At 50.9% G+C, this 12,694-nt stretch overlaps 2 protein-coding genes across 2 annotated transcripts; both read right to left on the reverse strand.

Annotated features, from left to right (window-relative positions):
* Positions 1–6,538: 6,538 nt before the first annotated feature.
* Positions 6,539–7,028, reverse strand: G6M90_00g072600 (uncharacterized protein; the record flags this gene model as incomplete). The annotated part of the gene is made up of 2 exons (XM_014690317.1): positions 6,539–6,873; positions 6,941–7,028. 2 exons carry the CDS (start codon positions 7,026–7,028, stop codon positions 6,539–6,541), a joined length of 423 nt encoding a protein of 140 aa, XP_014545803.1.
* Positions 7,029–9,426: 2,398 nt separating this feature from the next.
* On the reverse strand, positions 9,427–10,802 carry APP1 (Phosphatidate phosphatase APP1; the record flags this gene model as incomplete). The annotated part of the gene is made up of 3 exons (XM_014690316.1): positions 9,427–9,628; positions 9,698–10,097; positions 10,172–10,802. 3 exons carry the CDS (start codon positions 10,800–10,802, stop codon positions 9,427–9,429), a joined length of 1,233 nt encoding a protein of 410 aa, XP_014545802.1.
* Between the last annotated feature and the right edge of the window lie 1,892 nt (positions 10,803–12,694).

The raw sequence follows: 12,694 nt of genomic DNA on the forward strand, positions 1-12,694 counted from the left end.
TGGATTGGCAGGCAAACGGATGATAGTATGTATGTACTATCGTGGTTTCCCCTCCTCTCCACACTCAGCAAAATCAAGTCTCGCCACACCACATGACCCATGGCAATCAGTCTGGGGCACCCACCGTTGCCACCTCCCGCCGAGCTAGGCTGTCTTGGCTTTGTGCTGATAGCAGTTCCAGGTGTCCCTTGTAGCTCCTGGAGCCCTGCATAGTGCCATTTGATGGTCTCCACACCCCAGACTTTGTCTAGGCTCTGGTCGCTGGGCCAAGAGCTTGTATCTGGACAAAACTTGTTTCCCGTCAGCTTTGGGTCGCATCTGGCTTGTTGTTAGTATTGTTAGCATCGGATGCGAAATATTCACAGATACTATTGCTGGGCAGCGTTCATGGTTAGTTGGACCGAGACAACTACCCGTTCTTGATAGCCCGTTGCCTACGACGCCTCAAAGTTGCTCCTAATTCGCTGTTTCGCCATCTCTGGGGCTGGCTAGCGTGGGGACAGTGGCTTATCGTCCGTCGCAAGCTCTTGGCTGATGGCACTACGGAGTATTGCTCTCTCATATCCTACCAGTCCGCGTCGTTGGCCAACGTTGGCCCTCATGGCGTGTGAAAACTGTCAGCATCATCAACCACCACCATGTAGTTACATTCTACCCAATCTGCTAGCCAATCTTGCGAGTCTATCTTGGCCGTCTTGGATTGACCAAGTGGGCCCCAGCCGCCGCCGTCTTTTTGTCATCCAAGCCAGAATCTACGCTTCGGCCATTGGTCGTAAGTACTAGCGAAGACAAGCATGGCCAGGAAGGCTGGCGAACTGGCACCTCGTACCAACTGTTGCGTCGCCGTCTGTGTCCTTGCTGGCCCAATTGGCCGCCCGCCATGCCCGCCTGTCTGCAGCAAAAGGCCCTCCTGGCCAAGACTCGTCCAGCCGGTGATGCTATGACCTGTAGGCCATCAACGGCCGCTTTTGGCTTGAAGAACAGACAACCGGGACTGGTATACGTGCCTTGGACACGCCCTCTGTCAATGTATTGCATTTATGCTGTAGATTGCGAAGTGCATCTGCAGCCAAGAAGGCTCCGATGCCAAGGTGGAGGCAGGCATCTGTCGATTTCCTTGGAAGGTCAAGCAAGAGGCACGTTCTTCCGATCCCCTCCCGGATGAAAGCAGGAGCTACCGCATGGCCGGCCGCTGGTCAGATTGCTCGTGGCTCTAGGCAGCCAAGGAACGCCTGCCCACATGATGTTGGGTTGTCCACCAGAATCGGCGTAGCATAATGTGGTTGGCCAATTTTGGTGCCAGGCTCCGACACATTATAGTTAAAGCCTATTCCTTTTTGTGTGGACGGGCCGGTCGGAGATGTTGGTTGTGTTTGGACAAGTCGACGATTTTGGGATGCGTGCTACTGGCATGCACCCGTTGCCTCGGCTAAGGCGAGACATTCTATGGCAGAGCTGATGTTGGCACGCAATTTGTGAGACACCAATCGTCTAGCATGTCTGATGCGGTACTCCGTATAGTGATGGCAACGGTATCGTAGAATCACAGAGACGCTTTCATTCTCAACACGACGAGTGTCTCTCTGCCCCTTCTTCTCAGCGACCATGACGGCCCAAGACAAAGGGACGACAACGGCGGCAAGCTGTCTGTACTCCTTATTCCATGCAGACTTCTGCTATTTTAGCTTTTTAGTTACCTTGTTCTCACCTTCCATTTTCGGCTCGACTGCTCACCGTCCGAGACCTTTCCTCAGCCCCGGGTTCGACAAGGGCCAAGGGGCTTGCAAGCATTTATGTAGTACTAGATACATTACATACATACACACTGCAGGTATGGCCCCCATCTTACCCAGGATAAACCCGCCCAACCAACGACCTTGATTTTGTGGATGAATTCCTGATAACCGTCGCAAGCTGACCCGGCACGTATGTACAATGTACATCTTCAAGGCCCGGGTCTGGAAGCGTCGAGATATCATTATCCGCATCGGGCTGTCACAGAGAGTCAACAAGCGCATTGAAACTGTGGGAACGCTCGTATTAAGGACGAGAAAGAAACACGGCCATTCGACAACGTGGCAGTGTCTTGGAGGTCAACAAGCCACTCTAATAATATCTCTGCATTAGCTGGCCGCGTGCTGAGGCACACTCGCGGGCCAGCAAACGCATCAGCCATATGGCGCCACTCATGCAGCCGATTGACGTTAATTTTTGCGCTTCCCGTCGGCTGGTACAAGTTTACAACAAGGATACTGCGATTGGCACACCCCAAGGTACTTTAGGTGGAAGAGACGGTCCAAAGCTCATTTCAAAAGAGATACGGGCCATGCCAAGACTTGACCACCTCAATCGCATCTGTCTGACTGAACTTAGGCTTTACTCGACCCTGGTACGGAGTAGATGGGCACAATATTAATGGCTGTCTGGTTGCGGTATTTTCTACACCCCCTGAAGCCAGGTACTAGTATTATGTATGGCTGACAGACCCAATGGGCTGGGAGGGATGCATCAGTTCTTGGTGGCAGCCACCGAGCTAGAAGCGAGGCATCATTTCTAGAACATGGATAGGTCCTTGTGCCTACGTCAGTTCAATGCTGGGGAGAAATTCAAGCGCGCCTTCTGAAACGCTAGAACGGCAACCTGACTCACGGTGAGAGCAGAGCTGGTGTACATGATGCGGCACATTTCAGACGGCTACTATCTGTCCGAGCCAAAGACCAGATAGATGCGAATAATCCGATGCTGTGCGATAAGCTAGAAGGAGATTCGCGTTAGTATCTCCTGGACAAGGGAGGTGGCTGTGGTATCAATTTTGTGATGGGATCAGGTGGCCTGGTCGGGTAGACATGGCTCGACCAAACAATGCTAATCGTCTGATTCTACGGCGCAAACATATGATTGGAGCCGCAAGACAGAAGAGAACTCTGCTCCATGCTTGGGAGCAGCGCATCTGTCGTCCATTGCCATGGTCATAATCATCAACCGTGTCAGGATGGCCTGTTGGGTAACTACCAGGTTGGCTTGATATGGGAGTTTAAATTGCAATCAAGCATCGCCACCGCAACGCTAACCTCGAGACAGTGACGGCATTGTAGCTCAACAAATTGCGTGTTTCTCGTCACGGCGCCTTCTAGAGAGATGCAATCGACCGCCACAACGCCATGATGCTGTCAAGCCTTGCGTCCCGTGTGGAGGCAGCAATGAGATACCAGCACGTAGTGGGAATTGTTCCCCTCATTTTTACACCAAATTCAGCTTCCCCGCATCCATCTCGCAGATGGATAAAAATCGGACTCTCCGAAGGGGACGAGGAGGGGTGTCGCAAGGAGAAAAGACTGACAAAACGGTGGCTTGGTGGCTTGACTAGAGCGTTCGGCCATTTTCACAATGGCAAAAACAAGGGCAGAAATTGTATGGACATATAACTTGGCTCGGCCAGTGACGGTTTTAGCAGGCTCATAAGAAGCAAGGAGCATCCCCCATGCCGCTGTCAAACCGGGGAAATGAATCGTGTCTTGAGGCAAATAGTGGCTTTCCCTGGATAAATGCTGCGTAGTGATTTGCCGCTAAGTCGTGACAAGACGCAAACATCACGACGACGTCGCTTCTCAAAACCCGCCGTCGCGGAGAGGTTCTGGCCATGATTGCCGCTCCCCACAATCCCCAGACATCCCCAGACATCATCTGGCCATGTTCACACTACCGGAGTAACGGACTCCACATAACCCCAGACCCAGAATTACGATGGAGCCGAGATAATTGTACGTAAAAGCATCATCTGCCGCGGAGCTCAAACCCCACCAGTTGCGTCTTCACGATGCGCCATGTGTATGAGGCGGTGCCGCATGGACGCGTTGGGACTGAGAAGACGCGCGACACTTCAATCAATGCCTTGAACTGAAATTGAGGGGACGTGGGATGAGAGACGGACATGGGTCTTGTATTGCAATGAAGCCCGAGTAGGATTGTGGTCGTCATCTGTGTTTAGCGGATACCCAAGGTTTATATCGAATGTGACGAACTCGGCGCGGTTTAGGGTAGATAGAAATACGTAACGGTATATTCCGCGGCTATTGAGCCTTTGAAAGTAGACTTGTTGTCGTTTTTTTTCGTTTTCGTTTTCGTTTTCGTTTTCTTTTCTTTTTTAAGAACATAAAAAGTAAATAGAAAAACAGACAAACAAACCCCCATTGCGACATCTTGTAAACAAAAATTAGGACTCTGTCATCCAGTACTGTGGCTAGATCACACATCGACAATAGGATGCGGTATGTACTTCTTCGTAAATGTCGTATATCGTCCCTGGGTTTGCTCGAAAACTCTTATTTAAGACTGTACTGAAACAGACTTCATACGCGCCTTGCTCTCACTGACCAAATGTATAAGTTGGGCTGGAACGTCAGTGACGGGCCAAGACTTACCTTACCATTGCCTTTTCAGTTGGGGACTTTTGACCAGGCAGACGAGCAACCTCGTATATAGTCCCACGGCCGCATGTCATGTAGCATAGAATAGGTCGCGAGGCCAACTACATTCGTGTCTGGTGATTTCTTTACCATCTATCCATATTGTAGGTCCCTGAGAGCCACGGGGTTGCCGAGACTGGTGTTTCTGGCTCACGTCTGCGATAACATGGTTGGTCCCATCGTGTCTTGCCAACTCCGAGAGGCAAGCAACAATGAGCAGAGAGAGCCCTGTTTCTGGATGTCAACAGGCCGAAAGGGCATATTCGTAGGCTGCGTATGGGGAATATTCGGTCCAAGGACCGCCATCCTTGCATCTACTTGCCCCTTGACTCCATGGCCAAACCTGATGGCCGCTGTGACACTTGGTTGATCGAGATTGAAGCCTAGTCTGGTGGTGGGCAGATATTCTGTTTCAGCGAGAAAGAGAAGAAGAGCAGAGAAAAGGAGTTATTCAAGTCTAGAACGGCACCGAGAGATTTGGAAATGAGGATTCGACTTTGGGCAAGGCTTACCTTGCCACCACCAGGTGTCCAAATACCAAATCTTTGTTTCATCGACGTAAATGTCAGCAAGCTTCTACGCTACATTTTCGTGGTTGCTGTGAGATCTCAGACTAATTTGACTGCAAGGCGTGACGTATCGTATCGTTTAGTTTCTCCAGACGGGGCTCTTGATTCTCCAACTTGGCTGACGAATTCTGTTGTCAAACCAAGCGCAAAGCTGCGAATCCAATAGCGGAAAAGAGAAAGAGCGTGTATGGCAATAGGACGAGCGAGGTCAGAGACTGTTCTCAGTATCGACTCTCTAGATTTGTGACGGCTGTGTTTTCTCATGAGAGTTCTATTGGTCGCGATGAACTAGCGAAGCAATGGCACAAGACGGCTCGTTATTGGGTATTGCCGCCTTGAAGTTTATAATTACCTTCCAGTTATTACCATCACATGGAATAATCGCTCGGAAGAGCTGCAAGAGTCTCTCCAATGTACCCCCTGACACCAAGCTACGATCTTACCAGGAGCCATAGGAGCACACTTATAAGCTGGATATAGAGGATAATAGGCCAAGGACCGCCACCGTCAGATCAGTTTGCTCCAGGACTACGTGGTCCAGCGGAATGCCATCATGATCGCCGATACACGCTATCTAGCCGTACCATCCCCATGGACGCATGTCAAGCCAAACGTGATTATCCGTCCTTTGTCTAAGGACGACCACGCAGTTTTAGCCGTCAGAGCAGCGGTGGACTCGAAAAGACAGTTTCAGTGTGCGTCACTCCAAGAGAGAAGATAAGGGCGAATCGATAATAGGGGCTGATGCCATTTTCCTTCCCGGGATGCCGAATTGGTCGTCCATATGCTCCATCAAATTTACGGAACACTTGCCTAGCTGCTGCCTCCAGGACTTGGCTGTTCTCTCGCCGTAGGATCTAAATCATGCCACGTAATTAGCGTCAGAGACTGGGAACTCGCACCGTTGTCTATCAGTCATAAATCACATCCAAACACTATGGGCAGTCATCTCGAGGAAGTTTGAGAGAAATCTTGATAGCTTCTTATAGGCTCAGATGTGCTATATACATGTTTTGCCCATGACGCCCTCGAGAAAGCCCACTACTCTCAAAGGATAGAAAAACTGAAAACACAAACGTTGCGCTAGCCTCTGCTGTCGTTTCCCATCCGACGTAGATAGTTCGTTCGCGTCAAGTGATGAGGCATCGTGCATTAGATGCCTACACTAACTTGGGCCGTAGTTCTTCAAGGCCTGGAGTCGACTTCAAGTTCTGATATGAGAATAAAGTACAGTAGCGAGACACATCTCATTGTCCAATTGAAATGTCGACATGTCGATAATGCCCATTGGTCGCCGCGTCGAGATATTGCGCCCAATCAAGCCTGGGGCCCAGGGCTCAGAAACCATTCGACACTGCCGCCAACGACGCTTGGGTATAATTCTTGCCAAAACACACAATACAGAACATTGCACTGCCTTGTCGGTGGCTCGGCCATCACTTTTCTCCTCTCCGGATTTTCATAACTTCTTCCTCTTCTACCCCTCAAGCCAATGGTAATTATTTAGCCTACCAAGGCTGCACCACCAGACTCAACGGCCTCAATCTCAGCCATGTCAATGGGTGCTCTGCGGAATCGGGCCGGGAGCTCAGAGACATCAAAGAAGACTCCGGACGGAGGGTTGATGGGACCAAGCTGGGATCCAGATGCGCCGCCAACACCACTGTCAGCGTTGCGGATAGTCTTCTGCAGAGGTCCGTGCTGTTGGGCGTGGTCACGGTAGGAACTGAATGAGGCGTGTCGAGAGGCTGTAGAGCCATTCCCATAGGCAGCGAAGGACTCTGGCAAAGACCCAGTGGGCGAGGCAGGGTGAGGCTTGGGAGTGTGGTCGATGGCGGCTGGGAGAGATGTGCATGTCAGTGAGAGGTCGTCACGGAGCGCCCGGTTGACGATGGGTTTACTCACTGGGGATAGAGCGGGGACCGATGAACCTGATCAGAGGAGTGCGCTCGGCGTGCGCAGCAGCCTGTCGGAGAGCTCTGGTGCCAATCATGGTTCTTGGTTTCTGGCTTGGGGGTGGAGGAGCGTTGATGGGCCTTTTGGCTTCGGTGGCAGCTGGTTGCGTGTGAACAGAGGAGTCCGTGGTGGTACTTTGGTGACTGGTTATCGAGCACGGATGCGCGGATGGAGAAATGCAATCGATTAAATGGAAGAATAGAGAGGCGAGCTGGCGGGAACGAGGAGAGAAAGATGGAGGAGGTAGAAGGCGAAGAGGAGAGAAAGCTGCCCGACGTTGTGGTGTTATGGCCTGAGGTGGATAAGGATGGGGACCTCGTGCAAGTCTGTACGGAGTACGGAGTATGTATTATGATATTTCAAGTATAATATTTTTTGATAACGATGGGGGTAGTCGCGGAATTTTCAGATGCTTGGGGACTTGCAGGCGCCACATGTAACCCAGCAGTAGCCGCACCGGACTCTGCCAAGGGCGGAGTACGGAGTATGTGTACAATGTACCTGGGTACTTTATGTACCTAGCGGGAACTCATCTGAACCTCCAGAGAGAGGGTTGAATGTCGGGCAACATCAGCATTGCCCATTGCTTGCACATGGGCTGCACATTACGAATTGCACCGGAGTCCGGGGAAATTGGGTCAGCCGATGACGCGAGAAGGTCGGGCCACCATCACGTCAATCCATTGTTCCTTTGATTTATACCGAACTGCTGGCGACGGAACACAAAGACACTACTAGTAGTACAGTCAGTATGCAGTACTCCGTACCTCCAAACTTCTGCAGCGGGCGGCGCACCAAGCTACACCGGCCACAGACATCAATTGACCGGACCACCTCTAGACGCCTAGATGTCCTTCCCAAGGCCCCAAAAGCCATTCATTGACCATTCATGTGCACTTTCACGCGCGACATGATGATTGATGATGCTAGCTCGGCGAGGACTCGGGTTGTCGGGGTGCTTGGTTTTGCTCATGATTTTGAATGCTCATCCTTGCCTCCAACATCTGATGCGCCATGTCTCGCCCTGCGTTGAGTACCTGGGTACCTGGGTGGTGAGGAAGAAACCGGAGCAGCACCGGACAACTGGAGAACTGTTCAGTCGGTGCAGACTCGAATTTTTCGGTGCGGAGTAACCACGTAGGTGCCTAGGCACATGCATGCAGGGCACATGGCTCCGACTCTCGGAGACGCGCAAAAAGCTCTCGTTCCACCATTGGGAGGAGAGAGTTCAGTAGTTCGCCGCACGCAGTACGAAATGGCCTGAAGCACCCACGAACATGACCTAATACTTTAAGTACTTAAGTACTTAGAGACCTACCCAAGGCAGGTAAGCCGCTAGTCGCCGGCGTTTCACAATTGTCGAGTCAAGTCGGTATTTTGCCATTCTCACTTGCCTCTAAATCTAGGTACCTAGGTAGATACCGAGTTGTCCGTCCCGCGGGTCCCGGCCCATCCCGCGTCGAAACGTACGTAATACTACTACGTAGGTGAGCAGATGTGGTGTCAAGAGCGGCCGGACAAACGCGACGTCTGTCTGCCCACTTTTTGCTGCGAACTTTATGCTGTGCAAAGCTCGACACAAGGCCATTAAACCACCAGTTCCGATCATCTGCTGATAATCGGCATCTCCAGTTGCATGTCACCCCAGTAAATGTGACGATGCCTACGGGCGAAGTCGGAACACCAATGGGACAAGGCCTCTGAGCCCAAACCGCCAACCCCCTTGATTGCATAACAGCCTGCCTGTCCAATATTGCCCCTGTCCAAATATGCTGATCGGAATCCGGGGAACCGGGGCTACTTGGAAGGCTGGCAGTCGGGATATCCAATGCGGATCTTATCTTGTCATGGCGTGATGCATGGCGCCGTGCATATATACCTACCTACTTAGGTAGGCACTTGTCCTTGTTACATGCTAGGTAATGTAGGTACGTAGGTACGTAGGTAGCTACTCCATATTCAAAACCTGCTACCATTAGGTATTTCTTGCCTTGATCCGTGTCGGAATATCTATCTCTCCTGACGTTACAGTGCTGGTTTGGTTTCGTCCCAAAGCTGAAACCGCCCTCTTCTTACGCGCATATCTCACAGGCGCGGGCTCGTGACCTCGGACGGTGAGGGCTTTCTTTAGTTCACATGACTTCAAAAAGTGTTCACGTCAACCTGGAGAAAGAAGGGAGCTTGTATTGATTGTACGAGCTCATGTAATACGTGGATTCCAGGTTCGTCGACTACTACTACTGTAGAACGAATTGTTATTATCGGGAAATGCACCGCCGACGTTCTCAGGTGTCTTCCAACTCCCAGCATGGTTTTGGGCTAAGCAACTGGTTCAACCGAAACTGTCTGAAATTTATGCCCTCAATCCAATGTTAATAATGCTTTGTAGCACCACTCTTGAACCCTAATTTGCATAAGAGGACTTGTCAAAAGCCTCAATTCTCTCTCTGTATAGTCTTCCCAATGATCTCCACACACTCTTTTGGATCTTCGAACACGTGCCAGGCGTCACGAGGAATGTCCTTGAAGGCTTTCTCGAATCTCTCTGGCTCGTTCTTCTCATCAATCCCAACAGCGGCAACATCGGTGGCCTTTCGTATCAAAATGAGTCTAATCCATCCTGGCACAGTTCGATACCTAACCGCATCGTATTAGCTTCTTCCTCTCACGATGTACTGAAGAATTCAGGGCAGAGAATCAACTTACATTTCCCCGTACGCCTCTGGGTCCGATTGCGTCGAATCTCCAATCACAATCATTTTCCTCCTTGGTAGCCACCTGTTTATTTTCTTCATCCGATCCACCTTATATTCCTCCGTTCTCAGTGTCAACGCAGAAAGCAAGCCCGCCACCGTTTTCCAGCTTGAATCACGAAGAATCAAAGTACCTGGTGGATAATATTGCTTCCGGAACTGTTTCAAAAAGGGATACAGGTTGTATGGAGAGGCTGAAAGGTAGAACCAGGCAGTGTCTTTTGGTAAAAAGGACTTGATCTCTGTATAAAGCTCGGGCATTCCAGGGATAGGAGCTGGCGAGTTGATGAACGTTTCGCGGAGTATACCGACTGGGTCACTCGTCATCGTGACCTTGATTGTGTCATCTATATCTGCGAGCTGTTAGTGTTTGGTGCCGATATGAGGAAGCAAGAGACAGAGGGTGGTACAAATCGATTTCGCATACCAGAAATAATCCCCCAACCGTCTTCTCCGGCATAGTATGTTTGCATCTTGATGATGCTGCCACGGCCACCGCCAATCTTTGTGGACGCATTCACAAGTGAGCCGCTGTTGCCACTTGAGATTTTCAGCATATTCGAGGTAAGCCCGTTAATATTTGTTGGCCCCAACTTCAACTCCTTGCTGTTTTGGCTAGCCGTGACAATTGTGGCAGGACGAATATCCCAGAGAAACGGAAGAACTCTCTCTTCAACTGTGTCGCGTTCGGCGGCATCATCTGCTAATCCCACTGCGCGTATAACTCCCGTCACCATATCCATGAGCGTTTCCTTGTCCTCACGCTCGAACACGGCGGCAACAAACTCGGCCTGCCAGCCCCCTGTTCTCGTGGATTTGTAGGCGGTGTTATCGAGCAGCCAGACAATGTCATTGTCTGTCGCAGGTTTTGCAAATGGCTGGAGTAGATTGAATCGATTGAGCCAGCCGGTGAGGCGCGACTGTCCTTGTGCCAGTGGTATCGTGGAGCTTTTGGCAAGACCAAGTCTGGACTCGATCTCGTCGAACTTTTTCTCCTTTCGAGTTTTGAGCTGCATCGCACTGGCAAGGGTTGACGGTGTGTAATTCTTGTGTGCCATCTTGAAAGACGTCTTTCGCTGAAGAAGAAGAAATAGAACTCTATTAATAATTACCTACGGAGGCATACCTGGATGTAGGAGTCAGATGTTCTCAGGGTTGACGTGACGCTCAAACGTGCCTGCCGTGCTTATAGTCTTGCAGGTGCTGCCTATGCAACTCAGTGTCATCTGAAACTTGAGCCTCGTGCACTTTGAACATGGCTCACCAGTTTCTAACATTTAAGAAGGAGTCTACCTCAGCTGCGAGAGTTCAGCATGGAAAGGCTGGTGGTGGTGGCGATCACGCGCCATGACTATCTAGTCCAAGCGTGACCAGACTACATTATGATGATGACAGGGTTGACAAGGCAATTGGGTTGGCTCTTCTTGTCATAGCCTCGGCCACGTATCATATCCTTGCCACTAGATACGTTTCCCAACAAAATACTATTGAACACCGACTCCGCAACGAATATGTTGGCAAGTGGACGAGAGCCCTGATCAGTGATGGGCCTTTGTATGATTTTGCCGAGTGTAGCAGATCAGTGACTGGAGGCAGCCCACAAGACCAGTCGTACTGAGTGATTCTGGTTGCTCGAACCTTGTCACTACATGATAAAGAATCGATCTAGAAGCTGGGGTCGTCTAGTATGCGAACATAGTATATGTAAGAGTTTTCGGTAAGCTGATGTCGTTGCGACGTCGGCCCGTCAAAACAGCGCAGAGAACCATGAGTTAAAAGGTCCAGGAAGCTGGCGCGATACGTTCAATTGACAGTAAAATTCCCGCCGGGACTCTAGTGCAGCAAGGCTCTTGCTATAGGTACTTTACTTAGGTACTAGGTAAGTAGTAGCCAAGCAAATCAATTAACTGTCAACCACCTTTTGCTATGCTATCCAAGGAACATGGCGGCGTTGCTGTCATCCTCCTGCATTGTACGGTACACCAGAGTTGATCCATGTGCAAGCGCGACCTGAGCAGATATTCGCCGTGTGCCCACGATTGCTACAAGCCCCAGGGATGGCTAGGCGGCAACTGATCCTGGCTCGCTCAACGTGTAACAACTGTTGGCCAATTCGGCCACTAAGTTCCGTCTGATTGCATCACGCAAGTGGCTCTACCGTTATCTACTAGGAAGCAAAGGATGGGTTGCCGGCTTGTAATCTTTAGTGGTTGTAGTTTGCACTGAAATCAGATAGAAAATGAAACTTGCGGGGTTGAGCGCTTCAGTACGTACGTAATTGTGTGTTATGGCGAGAGGTGCGGGTAGTGCGTGCCAGATCTTGGTTGAGGCATGTCTGGTCAGACAAAGCATGGATAACCCTGAGCATTGCATGGCAACCAGGTGCTCCATATTACTCGAGAACACAAATAATACCCGGGCTGGACGTTTCTCGGTCTGGCCATATCTGCCCGTCGTTGCGCGCAATCCGAAAGTACATACCGAGTACTACTTGCCTGGTAGAGAGGTATGTGAGGAATCCCTAACAAAACACATGCACGGAGTGCCGAGCATTCCATCGAGACGTCCCCAGCGCATACTTAAGTAGCTTGGCCGATTCTACCGAGTAGCCCAGGCAACGTCAAGGCTGACTGACTGACTCTGCTCCGCGAAGCTGTTCATACCCACGCTTCCTCAGAACGCGATCGACATCGTGACACCGTGGCGCACAAACACCCGTCACGTCGAACCTCGAGGCATACAACGCTGCGGCATAATACGGAGTAAGCTGCCTATGATTTGGGATTTGGCCCGTTGCAACTCGCCGTAGATGATTTGCAGCCGGGCAAGGCTCCCTTGGATGCTGCGCTGTTGTCGTACCGGAGACACATGCACAGCGGCGTTGGCATCTCTCGACTGCTCGATTTGCGCCGTCGATACAGCGCCGCCCTGATCAGCCGGAGCCGCCATC

Source organism: Metarhizium brunneum, chromosome 4, assembly GCF_013426205.1.
Source record: "Metarhizium brunneum chromosome 4, complete sequence".
Classification (NCBI taxonomy): domain Eukaryota; kingdom Fungi; phylum Ascomycota; class Sordariomycetes; order Hypocreales; family Clavicipitaceae; genus Metarhizium; species Metarhizium brunneum.